The sequence below is a fragment of the Setaria viridis genome, chromosome 9, assembly GCF_005286985.2.
Source record: "Setaria viridis chromosome 9, Setaria_viridis_v4.0, whole genome shotgun sequence".
In the NCBI taxonomy this organism is placed as follows: Eukaryota; Viridiplantae; Streptophyta; class Magnoliopsida; order Poales; family Poaceae; genus Setaria; species Setaria viridis.
Genome location: NC_048271.2, coordinates 55,001,287 through 55,025,718, shown reverse-complemented (window position 1 = coordinate 55,025,718; position 24,432 = coordinate 55,001,287). Strand labels below are relative to the sequence as shown.

General features: G+C 45.8%; 3 protein-coding genes across 5 annotated transcripts; 2 read left to right on the top strand and 1 right to left on the bottom strand.

The window, feature by feature from the left end:
• The first annotated feature begins 269 nt into the window (after positions 1–269).
• Positions 270–3,848, top strand: LOC117838385 (sphingoid long-chain bases kinase 2, mitochondrial). The gene is made up of 12 exons (XM_034718391.2): positions 270–486; positions 571–647; positions 806–859; positions 946–1,005; positions 1,195–1,272; positions 1,371–1,417; positions 1,514–1,554; positions 1,914–1,998; positions 2,073–2,187; positions 2,287–2,409; positions 2,496–2,596; positions 3,242–3,848. The coding sequence occupies exons 1-12, from the start codon at positions 333–335 to the stop codon at positions 3,369–3,371; spliced, it is 1,065 nt and encodes a 354-aa protein (XP_034574282.1). The 5' UTR covers positions 270–332; the 3' UTR covers positions 3,372–3,848.
• Positions 3,849–5,425: 1,577 nt separating this feature from the next.
• Positions 5,426–9,342, top strand: LOC117838863 (probable serine/threonine-protein kinase At1g01540). Its single transcript, XM_034719049.2, has 7 exons — positions 5,426–6,346; positions 6,994–7,098; positions 7,209–7,331; positions 8,200–8,370; positions 8,464–8,593; positions 8,677–8,886; positions 8,972–9,342. Exons 1-7 carry the CDS (start codon positions 5,613–5,615, stop codon positions 9,059–9,061), a joined length of 1,563 nt encoding a protein of 520 aa, XP_034574940.1. The 5' UTR covers positions 5,426–5,612; the 3' UTR covers positions 9,062–9,342.
• Positions 9,343–18,193: 8,851 nt separating this feature from the next.
• Positions 18,194–21,868, bottom strand: LOC117835157 (DET1- and DDB1-associated protein 1). 3 transcript variants are annotated; one of them, XM_072291015.1, is made up of 4 exons: positions 21,587–21,868; positions 20,919–20,976; positions 18,688–18,749; positions 18,194–18,603 (listed from the first exon to the last, which is right to left on the bottom strand). In XM_072291015.1, exons 1-4 carry the CDS (start codon positions 21,851–21,853, stop codon positions 18,496–18,498), a joined length of 495 nt encoding a protein of 164 aa, XP_072147116.1. In that variant the 5' UTR covers positions 21,854–21,868; the 3' UTR covers positions 18,194–18,495. The 3 variants fall into 3 exon arrangements, with proteins under 3 accessions (XP_072147116.1, XP_034570422.1, XP_034570423.1); XM_034714531.2 differs by having other exon boundaries at positions 18,688–18,779; positions 21,591–21,807; XM_034714532.2 differs by having other exon boundaries at positions 21,591–21,807.
• Between the last annotated feature and the right edge of the window lie 2,564 nt (positions 21,869–24,432).

Sequence of the window (24,432 nt, the reverse complement as noted above, 5' to 3'; positions counted from 1 at the left end):
CTAGGCCAATGCATTGCTGCAATTCGAATTCGTGCGAGAAATCTTCGGTATGAAAACACCTAAAACCTGATGAGGCGTGCCGGGTTTATGATCATCTGAATAGACAACTGACTGGTAAGTGGTGACTGCACATGAATCAGCAGGCCAGAATTGAACCACAGGGACACGTGATTAAGGAAGTCTGCTTCATCCTTCACATGTCGTACTTGGGCAGCCGGCGGCGCCTTTCACGTCACACTCACACGGCAGTGTGTTTCCTTCACCAAAGCCAAGGAGTAAAAATACTCGGAAAAAAAAAAAGCCAAGGCGGGGGATAAGCGGCAAGCGGCGACATGGCCGCGCCGGCGACACCGAGGGCGTCGCTGATCCTCCCGCGTGCCTCCTCGCACTCCCACTCCCAACCCAGCGCCGGCGGTCTCACCTCCGACCGCGTCGCCGCCTCCCACCGCCGGCGCGGCGACTTCGTTTTCGTCGTCAACCCCTCCGGTACGCTCCCCCTCCGCCTCCGCTAGCACCCTTACGAATTTGCGCACTGAACGCCGTTCTCGTTGCGCGTACTCCGCGGTGCAGGCGCCAATGGCCGCACGGGCAAGCAGTGGAAGCAGTTGCTCCCGCACCTCCGCACCCGCCTCGCCGACCAGTGCAACGTAAGCCCGCTGTCCATAGCTTTCAGATCGCGAGATGATTACTTCCACTCCGGGATTTGTAATTGCCGACTGAAACCCGCGTTTGGTCTCAGATCTGGTGGTGATTAGGCGGTCTCACTCTCACAGAATGTTTTCGTTTGTTGGTGTTGGCTGATCAGATTTGCGAGTGCATCACTTCGGGCCCGTCCCACGCCATAGATGTCACAAGGGAGGTGTGTGCGTGTCCCCTTGTTAAATACTGAGCTCCACTTGGCGACGGTCTTTCTTCTAAGCACTAGTGATAGTGTACTTACTGCAGGCTATAAAGGATGGGGCTGATGCAGTGATCGCTGTTGGCGGCGATGGTACGCTTCATGAGGTATTCATGTGTGTAGATTGTTTGTAATATAGTTGGAATTGTGTGTAGATTGTTTGTATAACCATGCTAAATATAGTTGGAATTGTGTAGATTGTTTGTACAACCTCTAAAACTACTTTACATTTTCCAACTATTGAAATTGGGAGTGCATAAGGTCATAGAGTTGGGGATATTATTTTGAATATGTAGGTGGTGAATGGCTTCTTTTGGAAAGGAAGTCCAGTGTGTGCTCTTGATCGAGGGCCTGACCATTCAACGGCGCTTGGTGTGAGTGCCCATATGCCATGCCCCTTTTGCTTTTAGATACTTAAACTATAGGAATAATTATGTTCTAAATTGTTTGTTTTATACACTGACTCTGACAGCTTATTCCACTTGGAACTGGCTCAGATTTTGCCAGGACATTTAGCTGGTATGTTTGTTTCCTTTCCTGCTTGATCTACACATGACATGGTTATTTGTTAGCCTCTATTTTCATTAAATTGGTGTTATTGTTTTTTTAATCCAGGACGAATGATCCTCGTGACGCGATTGATCGGATCGAGAGAGGTTTCTTCCTTGATACTTTCTTTCTTTATGGTGTTTGAAGTGCTATTTATGTCTTTTTATGTTAATGGATGAACAATTGTAGTTCTTCCCCTATTAACTAGTAAAATACATGAATATGCTGTAAACAGAACATAGTGATTCAGTATTATGTGTCCTGTATTACTTATTGCAGTATTCTTAACTTAAGAGAGATAAAAACTTCGCACCAGTCAAACATAGAAATTATACGACTTCTCTGGTCCACTGTCCATCCTTTTCTGACATTTGTGGAACTAAGGGTTGTCGTGTAATATTATGGTTGTTTACTTGATAGATTTTTAATCTCTAAATCTGAGATAAAATATGGATCTTTTTTGCAGGAGTAAAATCAAAGCTAGACATAGGCGTGATGGAGGGTCCAAACAGAGAACCACACTTCTTTGTTAATGTCGCTGACACCCATTTGTAAGTGAAACATAGCCATACGGAACATATATTCAGCGGACAATTTCAAAAGAAGAAAAATGGTGTACCTGCAGGAGTGCTAAGGCAGGCTATTTTGCATCTATGTACAAGAGATTTGGCAACTTATGCTATGTGTTTGGAGCTTTAAGAGCCTTTTGGGGACATAATAATCAAGATATGAGAATAAAGGTGAGCTTTGATCTTGGTTTCTTTTGGAAGAGTAGTTGCATGCTTTTAAGCATTCTTTTGCTCACTCTAACCCCACCTCTCTGCAACTGCACATGATAGGTAAATGGGGGAGAATGGAGAACTGTCCATAAAGTCACTGCTCTATGCATAGGAAATGCCAAGTACTTTGGTGGTGGTATGAAGATAACACCAACAGCTGATCCCGTTAGCGGTGACCTTGAGGTAACTCACATGATCAGTATTTATGTTTAAAGTTTTTAGTAAATACTAAGACATTGTAGCCTTTTCTAACTAGTTGTAATTTATAGGTTGTTATTCTTCAAGATTTCAAATGGTATGACTTTCTTCTGAAGCTACACAGGCTGTATGGAGGCACGCATCTGTCTGTGAATGGTGTGTCGTCAATAAGGTAAACATAAACCTTGAATCTCATCATGAAGGTTCTTTCCTTTGTGGAAGTAAGCATACCAACAATGAAATGATTCGTTGTCTTCTCTAAAAACACATGAATTTATTCTCTTTGCTTGCATGATTTACTTATGGAAAGCTAACCTTAATTGAAGAGACACAAAGTCCTTTGGGTAGCATATTGCTTTTTATGCTGCGAAGGAAGGTAGTGGAATAATTTTCTTAAAGAGGCCCCAGCTGGGAAATCCTGAAGTGGAAAGTTGTAATTACTGTGTTCCTGAAAGTTGAAATGCTAAGAATAAATGGGTAAAATACCTTCTGGCTTCATGCACTAATACTCACTAGTGGTCTGCAACTTTTATACCTAAGTTTATTTGACCTATGCTGTAATCTATAGGTCAGACATCTGACAGGTTCATGACGCTGAAAATACATTCTGTTAGCCTTACTCATTGGCAACACACGTTAGAATGTCTGGCGGAGGTCCATATTGTGGAGGGAATTTTATTGGAAGCTCAATTTCTTTTCTCCTGAACTGAGTTCTTAGTGTTTTGAACTTTGAAGCCTTTTAACAAAGATACCTGTTTTATTTATCCTTTAGTGGCTGTCGATTCATCTTCATCTAAGTGATAGCATGCTTTTGCAGGGTTCAGTCAATCGAAGTATCAGAGGTGACGGCTAGCGGTGACATCTTTGTGCAATCTGATGGGGAGCATTTTGGCTTTCTGCCAACCAAATTTTCAGTTCTTCCTGGCGCAGTCGATTTCTTCTGCTAGTTCGTCAGGCTTTGTCTTCCTGTTGAACCGACAGAAAGATGCACCATTCTGGGAAAGATGCACCATTCTGGGTAATCTCGTTACTCCGTTCATCTCCTGCAGTACATCCAGCAAGCTCCGCCGTGCAGCAGCACTACAACATGCAAGTACTATACTATATGCAACACAAGTGCCGGAGTCACTGCTGTTGGTAGACAGGCCGTAAAATTTGGTGAGGACAGGTGTACGTACGAGTGTATTTAACTTGTTGGATTATTCCGGCTGCAATGTAAATTTCACAGCGACTTTCAGGCAGGCTTGTACCATGAGTCAATAATACTTGTTTGCCTGTGTCCCAACAACAACAGGACCATGATTAGCTGTAGTTTAAGCATAAGTTAACGCCCTCCCAACTTGCAATACCATGTACGGATCAGCAAGGCACATCGCTACTACATCAGTTTGCTCGTAGTGCTAGCCATGCTAGCATTTCTTGTCTGTTGTGCTTGTTTGGTAGCAAGTGTTCATCTAGTAACTTGGTGTGTTTTGTTTTGTACCATATGGTTGGTGACGGTGTGGACTAGTAATCTACTAGTAGTCCGTTAAGCGCTGACTTATTCCGGTTGCCCGGCATTTCCGCAGCAAAAGGTGTGATTCCATCGTCTTGCAATTGCAACAGGCTTGACCAGAACTCTTCTTTGCTGTGAAGTGATTAATCTCTGCCTGCTGGTTATTCCAGGCATACGCAACGCAAGGGATAATTTCTGTTGCTTGATGAGGGACGGAATGCTCGGGTCACTGGCAGGGAAAGCACCCTGCCCCCTGATGCCATGGCACCCATCCATCAGTAGCGATAGTCTCCCGGACGCCGCCATGCAACAAGCTGGCTGCCGATCCATCCATCGAAACAGCCCCAACTCCCCGGGGACGCATGCTGGCGATCGAGACGCGGTGTCAGTCGGCTCGGTTCCTCGAGACGTCGCCAATTGCCAAAGCCGCCGAGCGTGAGATGAGATGGACCGTCCACCGCGATGGAGGTTGGACGCCCGGTGCACGCGGTCATCTCCGATCGATCTCGTCTCGGGCACGGCCAGCCAGGGCCCCGGGGTGCCTGTGAGTCTTGTGGCCCCGTGCCGCCGAGCTGTCACGGCGCCATCTGACAGCACCTAACGCGTATCCCGACAGGTAACTGGCGGAGACCATGGAACCTGAGCACGATTAAGGCCATATTATCTGCATGCCTAGGCATACCTGTGGCTGAATGGATTACGCAGGAGCAAATGCCATCAGCATTAGTAGATGTTGCAGAGCTAATACGTATCTTGTAGCTGGACCCGTTTGGCATTTGCACGCGATATACTACGTTGGATTTTGGCATGGATGATGACAAATCCTAATTTGTTTGTTTATTCCGAATAATACTGCTAGTATCTGTGAGTTTGCTTTTGTACAGTTCACCGGCTTTATGTAGCCTTTGTCAAGTGCCAACCGTATGACACGTCAACATAAATAGCAGCCAGGTACCTAAAATTGATTCTAAAAAAATCCAAAGTCTATCAATGATGGTACAGTAGTAGAATAATCACCGAGGATCGGAGGACGCAACGTCGTTTTCGTCGGCCACCAAGATGGGATAAGAATTGTCATTAGCTAATCATCAATCAGTGCCATGACCTTTCTCTAAAGAACCAAAGCGCGCTCCCGATTTGCAGCACAATAACTTCGCAAACCAAAGGAAAAAAAAGGTTTGCTGCTGCTCAATCTTCGCGAACTCTTCAATACTCCTACTGACGAGTCCATCGAATGGATGGAAGCAGAGCTTTCAAACATTTTTTTTTTCCAAACAATGTCTGTCTCAGAAAAAAGATCAAATTTCAGTGGCGCTCGCACTGAGGGGAGGGACCTCGCACGAACCTCACTGTCACTGGGTCAGCGTGACAGTAGGGCCCACCTGTCATAAGAAGCGCGCCGATAAAGCAACCCCAAAGCTAACGGCCACCGCAGCACACTACCCCACACCCCCGCAGACAAATGCTACACCCACCCATCGAAACCTCCCCCAACACGCTCCCTTCCCCCTTCGCCTTCATCTCTTCTCACTCTCTCTCTCTCTCTCTCTCTCTCTCTCTCTCTCTCTCTCGTGCCAAGCGAGTCCGTCGCATGCATATGTAAGCAGCGGCAGGCAAGAATCCAAAGCCAAAGGGGGGCTCTATCTCTCTCTCTCTCCTCTCCCCTCTCTCCGTCTCATCAGCTTCGGCGGCGATGGCGGCGTCGGCGTGGAGGAGGCTGCTGGCGGAGGCGCCGCCGGCGCCGGGGCATCACCGCAAGCAGGGCGACGCGCCGTCGGACTGGAGCGCGGGGTACCTCAACGGCTGGCTGTCGCAGCAGACGCCGGTCTTCGGGCTCCGCCTCTGGGTGCTCATCGGCATAGCCGTCGGCGCCGCCATCGTCCTCGTGCTCCTCCTCATCTTCGTCTGCCTCTCGCGCCGCCGCCGCCGACGCGACGAGGTGCTCGCGGCCAACCTCTACCCCGCCGACACCAAGCTGCTCAAGCAGCACCTGCAGCAGGCCACGCCCACCAAGGACATCCAGGAGATCGTCCGACGCCAGCAGCAGCAGCCGCAGACGCCGCCTCCGGCGCCGCAGCCCGCGGTGCAGCTGGCGAAAGCAGAGCCGCCGGTGACGTCGCCGCCGCAGCACAGGGCGCAGGTCCCGGTGCCACCCGCGCGGAAGACGCCGGGCAGCGGCATGTCGGCCACGACGAGCGGCGGGAGCGAGCGGGACGGGGCCACGCCGAGGAGCACCGGGAGCGCCGCGGGGGCGCCGGAGGTCTCGCACCTCGGGTGGGGCCACTGGTTCACGCTCCGTGAGCTGGAGGAGGCCACGGACGGGCTCGCCGAGGAGAATGTGATCGGGGAGGGCGGCTACGGGATCGTGTACAGGGGCACGTTGCACGATTCCACCATGATCGCCGTCAAGAACCTGCTCAACAATAGGTGATAATTTGGTGCCTTCTTTCATGGAAGGTTCTTTGCCTATTTTGCTCATTTCATCTTTCAGATTGGATGGGGGCACGAATCTGTTGTCTTTCGATTCATGCTGGTTTGAATTTTGGTTTCGTCCCCGAAGATTGTTGGGATCCAGGAACGTCCCCTCTTACACGATTGTGATTGTCTTTGTCTCCTGCTGCGTGATTTGATTTGGAAGGGGTAAAAAATCTCCCCCTCTGCTGGTTCTTTCCCTGAATCGGGTGACTGCGTACCTGAGTGCGGTTGAAACATTTGGCGGTCCGACGAGTAAAGTTTCTGCAAATTTGTGGATTGGGATGTGAATTCATGTCCTATTTCCAATTGAAGAAATCCACTCTTCCTTCACCTGTGTTTGCTCAGATTTTGGTCTTGCAAGTTTGCTGCTCTTGGGATGCTTTGCTGATGAAAGGTTGGTTTGTGGGGCTCAAGAACTTTCAAATTGCTATAATCATGACCTCTCTTTCTGTGTGCCCACGTCCATTCGATTCTTCTCGATTTCTGTGACACAAATTTGAATAGGGCACACTTCTCTATGATTATATTGCCGTTTCATTTCTCACCCTTATTTCATCCTGCCTTCTGATAAAATTCTCATTTTTTAACTTCTACACCAGGGGCCAGGCTGAGAAGGAATTCAAGGTGGAGGTCGAAGCAATCGGTCGTGTTCGGCACAAGAATCTCGTCAGGTTGCTTGGCTACTGCGTAGAAGGTGCTTACAGGTACAATGCAATCTTTTCATCATTCTGTAACACCTACTCTTCTCAGTTTAGATTCTTCTCAATCATGGAAGCTGATTCATATCAGTATATCACTGTCTGTGCTTGAACAGGATGCTTGTGTATGAGTATGTGGACAATGGTAATCTTGATCAGTGGCTTCATGGTGATGTTGGGGAAGTGAGCCCACTAACGTGGGACATCAGGATGAACATTATGCTTGCAACTGCTAAAGGGTAATGCTTCTGTTGGTTCTATTTAGTGCTATTGCTTAATTTGTTCTTGGGTTCATATTTTGCCGAGTGTTGTATACTGGTTAACTTGTGTGGACGGAATTAATATAGTGAGCAAATATAGGCCAGAACAATTTAGAATTTTAGATTTTAGGAGAGCTCAAGCCTTTCAATCTTTTAGCTAGAATTTGAGAATTGCACTTGTCAAAAGTACTCCAACAATCGATGTCACACTATCTGAGCTGGCATGATTAGCTACGTTCTGTTACGGGTCATGCATCTTGGTTGGGGTGATGGAGCCTAGTTAAGGTGAGAGTTTGTTTTCGATGGAACTCTGTTGCTTCACTATACTACTAGTTTGTTAGGACCTATTACTTGTCATGCGCACATTCCCTTTTAAGAAGTTTGAGAAAGAGACAGTCCATTGTAACCTATGTCTGGCATATCGGAAAAAAAATAATGTTTTTCCCATTATGCATGATACTCTTTTCATTATGATCCTGAAAACAATTCCTATATCCAGCCAGTTTAAATACAAAGAAAAAGGTGTAAATATCCTCAGGACACTGCATGTGCTTATCTTCAATGGTTCTTTCTTTTTTGCTTCCTGTTGCCAGCTTGCTTTATTTTATTCAGAGCACCAGGGTTGTTGTGATTCGTCCATAGGCAGTGGAACTGTTTGTAAATGCTTACACTGCATTCTTGATATTCTGTTTACCTGTCAAAATCCAACTCAAGCATCATGTGCACTAGCCAGCATCTTTGCCTGGAAGCAATATTTAGCTTTGGTTAAACAACCACATCGTTTTTTTATAAAGTTGCATATGAGGGTGAAATATTCGAAAACTGACATACAACTTCTACATACCAGGCTGGCCTATCTTCATGAGGGGCTGGAACCGAAGGTTGTCCACCGTGACATCAAAGCTAGCAATATTCTTCTTGATCAGCAGTGGAATGCTAAAGTGTCGGATTTTGGGCTCGCGAAGCTATTGTGCTCAGAGAAAAGCTATGTTACAACCCGTGTTATGGGAACCTTTGGGTCAGTAGTTAGACTCCTTCCGTACATATTGCTACTCAATCGACTGCAATGAAGCTAGATCTTGTCATTACTGAACTGTTTGTATTGTTGCAGTTATGTGGCACCTGAATACGCCAGCACTGGGATGTTAAATGAGAGGAGTGATGTCTATAGTTTTGGTGTACTTATAATGGAGATCATCACTGGTAGATCTCCTGTAGATTATACAAGACCAGCTGGAGAGGTTAGTGTAGTTGATTTCCTTATAACTTTCTTTATCCAGAATATCAAGGTTCGGCAAAGCTGAACTCTATCATGTCTGTGCAGGTGAACTTGGTTGAATGGCTCAAGACCATGGTTGCCGAGAGGAAAGCGGAGGAAGTAGTGGACCCTAAGATGGCTGTAAAGCCTTCTCCCAAAACACTAAAGCGGGCACTGCTCGTTGCGCTACGCTGCGTCGACCCTGATGCCAACAAGAGGCCTAAAATGGGGCATGTAATTCACATGCTCGAAATGGATGACCTCCTATTCCGAGATGTATGTCTGAACCCTTAGCCATTTCTTTCGCCGTTCGTTTACTGAACAGTTGTAATCACACTGCCAATTACATTGATATGTACAGGATAAGAAGGCCGGAAGGGAGGGTTCAGACAGATACAGCTCCAAGGAAGATGGGAGCTTCAGCAAGCGTGAGCACCATCGGTACAGATGATGAACAGCAGCGCGATACTAGAGCGGAGTATGAGGTTGTATGGATTGCCACTAGAGAGTAGCGACATTAACCATGTTCCCATTACATTCTTTCCCCTCTTGTTCAATCTCATTGCTCTTTGGTTGTATTATATATATGCGAGCACCATTCTGTTAGGACACTTGATACTTGAATCACACACACAAGTGTAGCAGCATGGTGCTGTGACTAACATGTCCCCAGCCAATACTTGCAGTTTTAAAGGCAAGGAATCCAGCAAATGCAAGTACGGTTTTTGTCTACTCTACTGCATCCTGTTCAATCCACACCGGTCGTCCATTCCTGATTCCTAAATGCTTTACTGGTTGGTCACTGGAAGAATAGCTGATCCCTTCTTCTTGTAGCTTACTGGTTGGTCAGTGCTTTGCTGCCTGCACATGAGGTCACATGCCACTGCATCACACTTTCATTCATTCATTCACCCTGCATCTGATTAGCCTTTGTTTGATTAGGGTCGCCATTAGCAAGCAGGTTGCGTGCAGATGCTTGCAAATTTGTATTATATTCGTCTGGCAAATGCCTTTGTCCAGTATACCGCATCTGGGTCAGTTCTTGTCGCTTCGGCTTGTCTTTACCCTTTACTACATGGGTGAGACTTTGATCAGCTTTGATTTGAATAGTTTTTACCGCGCACCAGCTCTGGATCTGGAAGCGCTTAATTATAACTAAACCTGATCGATCACTCACAGTCACAGAGCTGATTGACCTGGAAAGCAGTTAGATAGATCATATTGTCACGTGAGCAAGAGCAATCGATGAGAAACTTGAGGATTCCGTCTGTGCGATGCGATGTAGTGACATGTCATGCTGCAGGTCTGACCATCGCGTCCCCTGTTGAAGAATTGGCAGCGGAGAAGTCTCTTTCGTTTTCAACGGCTAGCTCGGAGTTGCTGTACTTCATAAATGTTCAGACTTGAGAGAGAGGGACGCATAAAGAATTCAGAAGTGTCATGGATGAGTCCAAAAACAACGGCCTGGAAGCCGACTGGATCGAGAAGAGAAAGCAACAAGAGCACGCAACACAGCGAGAGGTCTGGAATTGCTGGGCTGGCCACCAGCGAATTCTTTCCACTGGGAGGGACTCTGTGATCCTGACGTGCTCGTCCCTTTCGCTCATTTAACCCAGGGATAACAATGATGGTAAGTAAGTAATTAACATGGGTCGTCTCCCTGATTTGCCGACGTGGCTGACACTAGACTCGTCAGTCATCACCCACAGCAGATGATAGCCGACAGCATAGTACCAGTAGTCGACGTCCGATCCGTGGCGCCATGCGATCTACGTCTTGTAGCAACCTGTGACTGTCCCCGAGACAAGTGGCTGGAACAGCATCTTGAAGCATCCAAAATTCCAAACGGCAAGCACACCTGTGAGCTAGCTGGTACTCCGTAGGACGGAGTGAGCTGAGTACACAGGAAGAGGATATATATCTCCTCACCTCACCGGAGCTCTCAGGTTAGTGCCGGATTGGCAACTGGAATCACCACACCCACATGGAATCTTGGGTGTTGTGTTGACATGCTTTGGTGGTGGCATCTGGCATGTGATCCATGGAGGAATCGAACGTTCGGCCCTGGTTTCTCTGGTGGTCTGCCGCGTCCAACTCCAACGGCGACCCGGCCGCACAGCCAGCTAGCTGGAGAGCAGCCAAGAAATGGATGCCGTGCACGCCCGGCTGTCCCGACAGAGACGCGCACGCCGGCCGGCCTCGGCCACCAGACAAAAACAACCCAAGCGGATGTGTGTGTATCCCAGTGGGATCGCATCGAAATCACGGGACGAGGACGACGGGGCCGTTCCGGGTCCCAGGCGCCTCCACGCGCAAACTGGGACAAGATGGAGACACGGGTAAGGAAAAGAAACGGAAGGCGACGCGCGTGACCACGGGCCTTATTTTGCCTGACGCAGCATCGATCGGCAGCGCGGCAGTAGGATAATCTGACAGCAGAAGACGGGATTATTACCATCAGAGGGCATGCAATCATCACCGTCAGCCTTTCAAAAGCTGCTGACGGGTCGCAATTATCGTACGGGACACCGTGGCTGGCTGCATGATCAAAAGGTACAGGAGAGACCAGGGCTAGCATAGGAGCATGGGCACATTCGTATTTTTTCAGAGAATGAACAAAGTGGCTGCAGTCCAGCAGTGCCATGTGAAAGGTCACGCACTGAGCTATCTTATCTTTCTTGAGGTTGCTATGTACATTGTACTGCATAGTCTACATTCATGCATGTAAAGCTATCGAAGGTCAGGGATCAAGAGGAGTAGAGGACGGGGGCTTCAGCTGCCATGCCGCATACAGGTTGCAGAGGCTGGGGAGGACAAGCACCAGCTGTGGTTCAGCTTCTTGCGGTTTGACGGGCTTCCAACGTCGGCGACAGGGCCCCTGGGCTGTTTGTTGTTGTTCTCTGGGGAGCTAGAGTTCAGGACAGGATTAATTTAAGCATAGATGATGACCCAAAGATAAATAAAAAAGAAACAGTAAATGTAATTACTAATTAATTACACCAGGCAAACTATTAGCAGATAAACAGATTCAGCCTTTGGAGTTGGGCACCCAACAAGTCTTTTACATCAAACCTTTTGCATCAAACAAACACAAGACACACCATAATTTTATTTCTAGGCTACTCAAATCCCCATCGTCAGCTGAAACAGTTGCTATTTCTATGTGTTTTCTTCGGGCAGAACATGATTGCATTTATTCCTTTAAACCAAGTATCCCCTTCGTTTCATGAAAAATGTAATTTTAATTTTTTTTCAAATAGATTAGCAGTGGTGACAAATGACCATAGATGGCTGGCTTATCCTTCCTTCGTTTACACAGCATACATGAAGTAACTAACAAAATTAGGTGCGGTGCAACGTGCAAGTCAATCACGGCATGCAAGTTAATTGACGGAGATAAAATTGGTTAGGCAGCAAATAAATCACGGCTGCATGCATACAGTTGTCGTTTAAAAACAAAAAAAATAAGCATGCAACTAATGGTAGTGGGTCTCACTTGTGCTCAAATGGCTAGAATTGTATTCTTTTGTGGGTTTTTTAAATGGTGGAAAAATATATTTTTCATCCCTTAAATATTGTAAAAGTGTAGCGTTCATCCCTCGTATTTCGTTTGGTGTAGATCAACCTCTTAACTAACTATACCAGTGCATTTATCATCCCCACTATAGTTTAACAATAGTTTAGTATCCTATAACATCTGCTAAGCCACGTCTAATGTTGAGTCCATCGTTATAATAGATCGGTGTGAATCGGTTCCCTTATTTTTTCAGATAAATTTTTTATGGGATAGGTAATTTAGAGGATTTACTAAATTTTCCGTGGGCTTTATATCTTCGACTCAACATATTAGATGGCACTAAACCGTTGTTAAACTAAGGTGGAGATGATAAATGCATCGGCTTAGCTAGTTAAGAGGTTGATTTGTACCAAATGAAACATGAGGGATGTATGTCGCACTTTTACAATACTTGAGGAATGAAAAATACACATTTCTCTTAAACGTTAGGATTGCACTTTTCATGTACGAAGGGAGTATCTGATTGCATATATGTTTCTCTAAACCAAGTATCCTAACTGTATAGGTGGTTCACAGGCTAGTGCCCACAGCCAATCCAATGATCGGTGAAAGAATATGTACATATACTGAACAATGAGAGACACTTGACAAGCTAATCGACCCATGCTAACCCTAAGAGGCTAAGACATAGGAGAAGGCGGCATTGTACATGGTGGTGTCGCCAGTGATGGAGGAGAACAAGGAAGCCTTGCCGCCCTCCGTGGTGCCACTGAGAAAAGAGGATGAGATGGCCTTGCGGTCGGACACGGAGATGTGGAAAGTCAATCCAGGTGAACCCCCTTCCCTCCGAACTGGCGGCGGCTTTTTAGGGTTTCATTTATGGGAGGGCCGGTGCGGGATTCACACCTACGGTGACGTCTCCGAACGGCGGCCGGGTTTGCACAAGGGCGGTGCCGGCAGGACATTGTAGATTTGTGGTTTGGCCTAGCGATCTTGTGCGGGCGTTGACATGCTACTGTTCAACGATATGATCACGTTTTAGCTTTGTATATAATTCTGCTTGCCTGAATTTGCTTGAGTTTTATTTTGCCAGCGGCCATGTTGGGTAATGGTGGAGTCATCTTGGTGCTGTGTGAGACGCCCTCTGGATTTGCTCTTTTCAGCTATGATGGAGTCAAACTCTTCTTACCAAACGCCATCCAGGTACTGCTTTGATTGTTCCATTTCATTTGTTTTACGCTTGTTTACTATCTTTGTCATTGACCTAATTTTTCCACATTCTCCATGGCATACATAATATCTGGGGACAGTTTGTCATGGAATCTATGGTACAACATGATAGCCCCCCTTCTCTCATTCTTTTTGTTATTATCTATGTTGCTTCTCTCCAATATAAATTGAGCAGCGATCTTGCATCTATTCTTTCCAATGAATCGAAAAATATGAACACAACTAAACAACTTCCTTCTGTCATTAGCTATTTAATAATTTTTACAGACTACAATCATACGGAAAGCATGTAGCAGCATCATGTTACTTAAAGGATCGATTAGCACAGGCAAACTAGGGGTTATTGGCATATGTCAATGTTTAAATAACTGCTAGCTCAGGATGATATATAGATAGCCTGACATGGTAATGGATACTGCGACCAAAGTTGCCACAATGGTCTTTTTTTTCCAAAAAGAAAATGCATTGCATTAGCGTAGCACATAAACTTATTCCGAGCTGTGCCACTATTATTGAGTACTTCAAACAGTCTATATCTTTACAACCCTCATGATTGAGACACATAGTATAATGCTTGGTTAGTGTTGCGCGCTGTTGAAATACGTAATGCATACTTGGAACATTCTAGAAGATTGTGGAGATTTTAAGAGACTAACTTTACCATGTATAAGGATAATATCATGGTAAGGTAAGAAGGTTTTAGAAAATTGGAGAGAATGTATAAGCCACAGTTGCCATGCTTCATGGTGAAGTTCAGAATACTCTAAAACTAGATATTTTAGCATGATAGAAATATAAGAAACTAGATAAGGATGAGGAGGATTCTAGAGTTAGGATATTTTAAATGAAAGAGTGTGGAAGTTACCACATGGTAACACCACAATGATCATGAGCACCTATAAATAGAGGTGCTCCTATCCCTCCTAACCATACCATGGCATAAAGTGGCATGTGAGCCATAGGTGACGAGATGGTAAGGTTGCCATGTAGTGTAGTGGTGTCATCATATGGTAGCCACATAAATAGTATAAGAGTGATTGTTGTATCAAGTTGTGAGCAGGTGAATGAAAGATTTGGATTCCCTTGTATAGAGTTGGTCTCCCGTGTTGGTGTCGGTGTGAAGGTCTCCTTAGAGTAGTGTGGGTATAAGGTTCACAGAAAAAGTGGTGTCACACCACTTTGGTACCACTTCTAGGGAGTCGGTGTCAAGGGTTGGTCGCTGATTTCTCAACAATTGGTATCAGAGCTAGGTTAGGGACCGTCATCGGGAGGAGTTTTGTGATGAGTGCGGGGCACTTATAGTGGTCGGTACAGTTGTTGGTAGGCGCAGGGCGCTTACATTGCTCGGTGTGGCACCGAGAGGCACTAAGGGGAGACTCTGTCGAAGATCACAATCCGGGACTGCGAAGGAATGTTGGTCCGGGACCAAGCGTAGGTGATGCTGGGTGTCATTTGAGATGGTGGATCTCTTGAGCGCAGGTTGCATGAGGAGGCTCAATAGCCACAACTATGGCTATTGGCAGACCTGCATAGAGTCCTACTAGATGGGTCAGAACCTATGGGAGGTCGTAGCAGGCACCGAGAAAACTCCTCCACCGAAGGAGAACGCGGAAGCCTTATGGAAGTGGCGAAACAAGGCAGTCAAGGCTATGTTCGTGTTGACGACGACGATTGAGGAAGACCTGGTGGAGCACATCAGATACGCAGAGACACCAAATGAGACCTGGGAGACATTTGCGAAGCTATTCTCGAAGAAGAATAAGGCACGATTCCAGCTCCTAGAGAAAGAGCTTGTAGGTATCTCACAAGGAACTCTGAGTATTAACAAATACTTTACTAAGGTGAAGAATATCTACCGAGAGATATCTCAGCTTGACTCGGAGGACAAGATCAGCGAAACTCAGATGAGAAGGATCATCATCAACGGCCTAAGACCTGAGTACAGTGGGTTATGGCTGCAGTGAGTGGATGGCCAGTACAGCCACCCTTGGTGGAGCTGGAGAACTTATTTGGCTAATCAAGAGGCATTACCCAAGAAGATGGGTGACATCACTTTGGAGGAGAAGGATGCAGAGGATGCACTCTTCATCAAGAAGATGGGTCCACTGAGAGGCCAAGGAGAGGCGAAGAAGTGGACACGAGGTGGTAGCCGTTGCCCAAAGAAGAGCAGCTATTCAAGGGGAGCTCAACAAGAGAGCAGTGATGAAGATGATGAAGAGTTGGTCAAGAATGAGAGGAGAATAAGAGGTGAGTGCTTCAACTATGGCAAGAAAAGGCATCTTGCACGGGACTGTTGGAGTCTACGGAGGCACTCAGAAGGAAACATGGTTACAACAAAATAAGTTGTCCTGAGTGGGTGGCTAAGCAAAGAAGAGTGGGATGCTGAGGCTGTAGCCACAATTGAAGATGATGGAGCTTACTTCATGGAAGACTTAATAGAAGGTGAAACTCCATCAAATAACATTGAAGAAGAAGAAGAAGAAGAAGAGTGGGATGCAGAAGGTGGCTTCTCCATGAAGGTGAGAGATCCAGATACTTCAGAAGGATCCATAGTATTTGGATGTGATAGTGATGAAGATTGGGAGGCTCTAAGAGACGAGGAGGAAGATATTAAAGATAAAAAGATAGAGCCTAGTCTTTATGATGATGAGGAGCCACAAGAGTATAGTGAAGATAGACATGGAGCATTGGTGATCCATGAAGATTTGGAGGAGCATGATAAGGCGAAGAAAATTCCGGAAGGACGCAGTTGTGAAGATCTCAGGTATGACAATGCTTCATCGGCTAAAGTTATTTTACCTTCGTACAAGGAAGCATCTAGAGGACAAACAACTAGAAAGGTGAAGAAGAAAGAAAATATGCATGGATGCATCAAGTCTGCGGGGAACCTCCAACTGAAGACAGAGGCATATGAGTTGAAGGAAGAGAAGACCATGTCACGAGAGTAAGTGAAGAAGAAGATTCGTAATGGCAGAGCGCAGAAGATCCAAGGGCAGCGACACGCAATGGTTCGACCGCCCGAGACAAGTATGCATCGAGGGGGAGTGTTGAAATATGCAATGCATACTTGGAACATTTTATAAGATTGTAGAGATCTCAAGAGACTAACTTTGCCATGTATAAGGATAAGATCGTGGTAAGGTAAGAAGGTTCTAGAAAATTGGAGAGAATGCATAAGCCATAGTTGCCATGCTTCATGGTGAAGTGTAGAATACTCTAAAACTAGACATTTTATTATGGTAGAAATATAACAAACTAGATAAGAATGAGGAGAGTTCTAGAGTTAGGATATTTTGTATGAAAGAGTGTGGAAGTTGCTACATGGCAACACCACAATGATCATGAGCACCTATAAATAAAGGTGCTCCCCTCCCTCCTAGCCATATCATGGCATAGAGTGGCATGTGAGGCATAGGTTAAGAGATGGCAATGTTGCCATATAGTGTAGTGGTGTCATCGTAGGGTAGCCACATAAATAGTATAAGAGTGATTGTTGTATCAAGTTGTGAGCAGGTGAATAAAATATTTAGGTTCCCTTGTAGAGAGTTGGTCTTCCGTGTTATTGTCGGTGTGAAGGTCTCCTTAGAGTAGTGTGGGTATAAGATCCACAGAAGAAGTGGTGTCACACCATTTTGGTGCCACTTCTAGGAAGTCGGTGTCAAGGTTTGGACACCGATTTCTCAACACGCGCTCTCTCTTGTTTGCTTATGTATGTGAATGATTCTGAGCACTCATTTTTTTTGGATTATAGGGAATCTCCTGCCTATATAATGATGAGGTGATGGAGTAGACGTGGGGCCTTAGAAATCAAATGTTGTATTTATTGCCTGATGAAAAATCAAAGGTGACTGAGGATCGCCTCCCGATGTGCGAAGGGATGAGACTTGTCCTGAATGGCTATGGATTCGATGTCAAGCCAGAGATGGTGAGCTCATTACCTCATTTCATGACATAAAATGCTTTGCACCTGAGAGTTCCTTGTGTACTTGGGAGCCCTTAATTTTTACTGGCTTAATTTTATACAATATTTTAAGAGCCTTCTGCTCGTTTTTTAATTAATGATGTACCAACGCTCCTTATCCAGGTTAATAAAGATATTATTGAGACGACTGGCTAGTGTATGAATGTGATTATAATGTGAACAAATATGCTGAATACATGCACTATGCTGGTGAACACCTGAAGAAGATATCTAATGTTGACGTTGAGGATTGGGATTTACTCAAACTGGCAACTGCGCTTATGATTGTATCTTACCCTAAAGGTGAACAAATTGTAGCTGGCAATCTTGAGAAGGTAAATCGTAATGCTTTGCAAATATGCTGCCAGCTTGTTACTGAGCATCTTTTGGAAATTTATCATTCAATTAATGGCTCAAAGTTTGTTTCTTTCAGCTTTTTGGAAATGACTATCCAACATTGCTGAAAGATGCACTAAGTATAAAGATAAACTCCGTGAGGTGGCTTGCTTTAGAGTCTACAAGGAGATGCTGTGGGCTCGTAAAATAAGGTCTAAGGCGCTACGGCAGTTGGCTGCTCTAATCAGAAGGGCCCGTGAAGACTATGAGGCTGAACAAGCGATGAGGAACCATGAGTGATCCAAGATCACTTAGCTAGGCCCCGAACCTTCCAGCCGGCAGCCCAGGAGAAATTCAGAAAATTGGAGTGCTACTAAGGTGTCCGGCCAGTATTCTTATTTTGTGTGTTCTTCTGTACTCGTAATGACTGTAATTCAGACTTGAGATGAATCAGACTTCTGCATGGCTCTCTGCCTGTGGTTTGCTATGTCTGTCTTTTTAGTCGACGAATTTCACCATTCCTACCCAGGGCACGAATATATACAAATAGTGTCTATATTTTACTAAATTGTACGGAGTATTGCATAAGCGAGAAAAGCGGCTATCTTTTCATGCCGAGCCATCCTTTTTCTTTACTAAAATCTGTCACTAAAATGCAGCCACCAGTCGCTAACAAATAACAAACCAATGTTGGAGGGAAAGGGGGGAGGTTGTTATGTACATTCATGCATGTAATGAGCGTAGCTCTTTGGATCAAGAGGACCAGGGCTTCAGCTAGCATGCAGCATGCAGGTTGCACACGGCATTGAGAGACGCAGGGGAGGACAAGCACCAGCTGTATTCAGCTTCTTGCGTTTGACTGGCTTCCAACATCGGCGACAGGGCCCCTGGGCTGTTTGTTGTTGTTCTCTGGAGCGAGATTGTCAGGAGCTGCTCTCTTTGGCCTCAGCTAGAGTCCAGGACAGGATTTAAGCATAGATGATTAGATTCCATTGTGATGTGGCGTATATGCAACCTTGATGGAACAGCTTACCTTCTCCTCGGATTTCTGGTAGAAGTGCCTCAGCAGGATGTTCCTGGGCTCTGTTGTTATCACTGCAATCCCAGGGCACGATTCATCAATTACTGAATTCAGGAAGCAGAAAAATACAACACCAGGTAGATGGTTTTAGTGCAGTGGAGAAGAGAAAGGAATTGGGCAATCTATGACAATTTTAGAGGAAGTTCATGAGTGCCTCAGAGGAATTAAAATTCAATAAAATGAAATAATAGAAAGCACTTGGTCAGCCTGATCAAATATGAAGTGTAGCATATCTATAAACGAATGCAGTCACATAAACAGAAAACACACATAACTGGCAGATATATTGGTTAAAGAAACACCAACGATTTTTTTATTGAGTGTATCTGCCAAAACTTGGAAATTAACTTGGCCACATACAACTTCCACAATGAAATAGATAGAGAAATAGAATCTGCCAACAACTTTTAAGGAATCAACTCCATGACTGTAACATCTAGGCATGGTACTTAATAAAATAGTTCAGAGTTAAGTATCCCTCCAAATGATTTAAATTGTTCACACAAAACTTCTCCAATAATATTTCATCGCCTCACCAGCCCCAGGAATGGCCGAATGGGCACCTAGTATGCTTTTATCTATCAGTACCTTTTGCTCCTTAAAAAGAATAGTTTGTTTCTATCTTTGATCTTTTTTTTTGGTACACTTGGTCAGCAGCGCACCATCAAGTTTTCACCAACATGCAGAGGACATGGCTGAGCCAAAAGGCCTGGATGCAATAAGGACTTCTGGTTTTGTGTCGCCTTGTAAATGTTTAGGGTGAGATGTAATAGAAATTGACAAACCAGAGTGTTTAAGCCAACAACCTAATCAGTTTGACCATTAGTTTACTACTACTCTCAAGGATATCGCAGTTCTAGCACTCTATGTGGATGGCATTTCACCTGGACGGCTCCAATGGCGTTTAACTGGCATGTTGTTCCATCTTAAACACCAACACCCTTGCTCCACCCTCACCTTTGAACGCTACTTACCCAACCTTTATTCATCTTCCTCATCCTCCAATATCAATATTCTTTTGGGCACTTACCATATAGATCAGGGCAATGGTTCTGAGGGATCTAGATGTCTGAACAGAAGGCAAACCAACTTGGCAGCAATATAGATAAGCTACACATGGACATACCAAGAACTCTGCCTGTCAGCCTGTGTTGTTTCAACATAGCCCGGATAAAGGAGGAGGGGGGTTATGATAGGCTTGGCGAGCCAGCATAAAAACCCAGCCACTCATATGGAGATCAAACCCAAGAGAAATACTAATATGCTGTTAGCCAATGTGTTTTAGTACAACTAAGAAACATACCTTCATAAATTGGAATTTCCTACTTAAAAAAAATTGACCATGGGAAGATGAAATCCCCCAGGCTTTGTTTCAAGAACGGGAGTGCAAAACTGTGGCTGACCGGGAAACTCGATGAAAGCAGAGGTACACACACAAACATTTTGCAAGCACCCAGTTTCAAGCCTAGGTGGGTGGCCTCCTCGAACGGGGACTGTACGAAGCGAGTATCGATCAGTTCTCAGAATTTCCTAATGTAACAAAAAAAAGGTTTCCTAATTAAGTTTGAATGTAAACTTTGGTGAGAAGGGGCAGTACCTGGGCTTTTTGCAAGAAACAAACAGCATTTAATAAATCACATAAAGCCTGGTACTGCTGACAGTTGCAGCTGGTAAATTGGCAAGTGAGGCAAGTAGTGTTATACTGCGCCATGGTTAAGACAGCTACTATTGAAAAAACAATCATAGCATTCAGCTGCTGATTACTAGTGGAAGCGAGGAACTTTTGGACTATAGGTTGGGGAAACGTAGCAGAGGTCATCATTTGTGTAGGATAAGGTGTTCAGTAGTTCAGTCATTATGGCTGGTATCACTCTTTGCGACTTGCAGCACTCTACCCTGAGGCGCAAAATGTTTGGAGAAACATGCTCCGTTCCTGAAAGATAAGAGAGCCATCTACCTACAGAACTTTCAGTTCAGACCAAACAGTTCAGGAGACCTATTTTGCAACACGGAGCTTACATAGTACGACAATACGTAGAAAAGAAATTGTCGGCATAATATGAAGTTATGAACAGTAATTCCATGGCCTCAATTGCATGCAAGTGGACAATGAGCAAATAAAATAGGATACATTTAAGGGAGCAGCACACGAACGTTGGTTCGAGAACATGGAAAGGTGTTACCTTGATTGGGAGGCGGATCTGTCCTGTGAGTTGCAATGTAAGTGGCTGGTGTGACATTCTGATGAGATACACATGGAAAGGGGAAAAAACAGTCAGCATGAGGTCAACCGAATATATCTTTCATAGTATAAGTTCTCACTTGTCAGCATCAAGCTCAGTCAAGAATACAAAAACTAAATAATAGCATTAGGGCCACTCTAAATGGATATATATATGTGCCATATGAGCTGCTGGTGATGGAGTACGATTAGAAACACAAAAAGAACCACCATCAATCGATAAGTACAACATCAACTGAATCTTATCAGGGCAACCATGACAAAACCAAGACCTAAATGTTTGGACAGTATGCAGAAAATTCACTGAAACTGAGCCGGGTCTCTCGCAGATGAACTAAAAACAAACATCGATACCCTCTTTCTCAAACCATCCATACTGTGGTTTCAGCAGAATCGAACCATACGACCATTGATTCATGCTCCCTGCCTGAAAGCAGTACAAAAGGAAGTTTTTTATTGTGGATACAAGAGTCCACAGATGTCACTGACCAAGCACCAACCAATACCTCCTAACTAAATATTCAAGCTTATGCAAGATCATCAGGAACTATGGAGAGAGTCAGTGCGGTGTATTGGAGACGAGATCGCCAAAGAGGGGGAAGTGCTGACCGACCGAGGGCTGAGAGGAGGGGTCGGCCGGGACGAGCTGGCTGAAGTTGCGCGGATTGTACGACGGCCACCCGCCGAGAGGGCTCCCCATCTCCACGCCGCCGCCCCTCTTGTTCCCCTGGTGGTTTGTTGAGCCGGAATCGCCGCGCCGTCTCTAACTCCGGCGAAGCTCCCCTCACATCGTCTTCCACTGGTGGTTAGCACTTTTCGTTTTCTTTTTTTCCCCCTCCGTTTTTGGGAGAAAAAAAGAATCTTGTTGCGGCCCATAGCGCTATCTGGCCCAGACCGGCCATACGCTCGTCAGTGCGTGGTCGTGGCCCAACTCGGACTAGCAGGCCCACGCTCCTGATCGCTGAACGGCCACGGCCACTATCATCTGAACTCCGACGGGGTCAAAGAACGGGCGATGGTTGCCTACTTGCCTGTAAAACCGAAAAACAAGATCCGTGAAGGACCTGTGCGTGTTCCTTGGCAGATATTCGGCTGCACTTTTTTCGGCCGGCTGCGGCTGCAGCTGCAGCAGCACAACAAGCCAGCCGCTCGCTGTGTTGAACGCTGGCTGTAGCTGCAGCTGTGCAGCCAGCACTACCGAACAGGCCATTGCTATTTTAGATTAAGAATCTCCATTAGCGGCGATGCTGGGACGTCGACAGGTATCCAGCTATAGCATGCCAGGCATTCCATCTGCGAACAGTTGTTGGGGGGAATTCTGATTCGCCACAATTTGTCCTAATGGAGCATACAGCCCATGTGGGTCCCGTATGTTAGCTGACGCGAAAGGCGAGAAGGAGCTGCTCCGGAGAATTCGACGCTTGCCTAGCTTCTTCCCCGGATGGACGCAACAGAATCGTGGCAAAAACAAGGGGGCATTGCTTCCTTTGCCGGCTCCTTGTAACGTGCCATGAACCAGACAGAGTCCAGAGATGCAGACGGTGACCACCAAGCAGGACAGATCGATCACAATGCACAAGTTGAGCGTGTAGCATCGCGAGTGAATAGTTGGCATAATAATGTGCGTGGAGCTGTTAGAGCAATTCATCTAAGATAGGCGCGAGTCGACGAATTTCGTTCAAATTAAAGGTCGAGTTCATGAAGATTGTGTGGCATATTCCCACAGGAACGTTACTCACTTTGCAATTAAAGGTCGAGTTCATGAATATGGAAGCACTTTTCTGTTGCACTGATGATTAGGTTAGCAATGGCAAAGTCTTGCGTACGTGCGTCTTGCTGAAAGGATAATGTAGAGTACCAGCGTGGCGGTGTACCACTAGCTATGCCCTACAAAATTGCACCTCCACACAATCCGTATTCCAAGTGCCTTTTTGTTTCCAAATCAGTTGGGCCAACTCGAGACCTTAGGTTGTAGGATGGTTTAATTTTGCGACCAAATTAAATAACCTCCAGCGGAGATAACCTAAACGAGAAACAGACACCACTGGGGGAAAAGTTGCATGCATAGTGGATCATGATGCTGCAATTCAAACGCTACGTGTGCTAGCCTACGCCATGTTCATTTTCTGTGTAATTCTTTCAACCTGAAGCTGCGCAAGCATGCGTGTTGTTTTGATTTCTTAGCCCAGCTCATCTTTCCTCATCATATGCTAGATAAGCTACATAATCCTGATAGATCTTGACTCCACCAAAAAAGAAAATTCACCGGCTTTTGAATCCTCAATAAATCTTCACCGAATATGATGACTCCATATACTTTTTCAGTTAAGCTGACGGCAAGATAACCTAAGAATTAAGCTGAGCGCCTCACCGCTGCGCGATGCAAAAGGAGATGCGCTCACACACACGCTCCACTTTCTTCCTTGTCTCGACGTGAAGCTGCGCGTGCACGATTGCTTTCTTGGCCCAACCTTTCCTCTTATAAGTAAAAAATCGGGCACTCGGTCGATGAGCTACATGCATATTCGTACGTGATCGACCTCGACCCAGTTCGGTAAAGCAACTGCATCAAATGCTAAACTACTGGACCGGCCATTCCTTTTCTCTTCAGGGCATTACGACCGAAAGCTCCTAGTCATCCGAGCTGTTAGCAGCAATTGGCTCATTGCCATCAGCAGCCGTCTCATGAAACTGTCCCTAGCTTGTGCAGAAACACAGGCAGCGGTTGATCCTGAGATGAAATTGCCCCTTCGAGCAGAGTGCGGACAGGTCCTTTTCGACGCTCTGCACATGACCAAGGTATGCCTTGTCGTCTGAGCAAGAGATGAGGTGATGAAAGAGCCCTATGATCAGCCAAAACTTGAGCCGTGAGTGACAAAGATATGAGCTCAGGATCAGTGGCCGGGGGCAGAATTATTCCATCCAGGCTCGTCGTCGTTGCATCGCCAACAACAAGCATGACCACCGAATGCTCCGCCCCCAAATCCATGCGCCCGAGAGGAGAGGAGGGAATATGCCGCCACCGGTTGCATCGTCCTGATGAGCCCATTTTCAGAGGCAAATGCCACCAGCACCGAGAGGAATTATCAGAGAATCATTCGGATCACCACGCATGCAGCAAGTAAAAAATGTTACTGCTGGTGGTCTGTGTATGCTCACGTGTGCAGTGTGTGGGCTCCTTGTTAGTATAAGGACACTGCTGCTGATCGTATCCGACCTGCTTACTCGAATCATGCCAGCAAAGTACTATACTAGTTAGGAGGATCTGCTGTTACTTATTCCTCCCGGAGTCGTAAACATTCATGAGGTTCTAGGTTCCATCTATTAAAATAGTGGGAGCTCTGCCCCGTTCAACTTGGGTAATAGCTTTCAGAATCTTTAGATATTTTCGCGTGGGATTCAAATCCACGACCTCAAGTCTCGCGTAGTTTCCTTACCATCTCACTTACACAGCA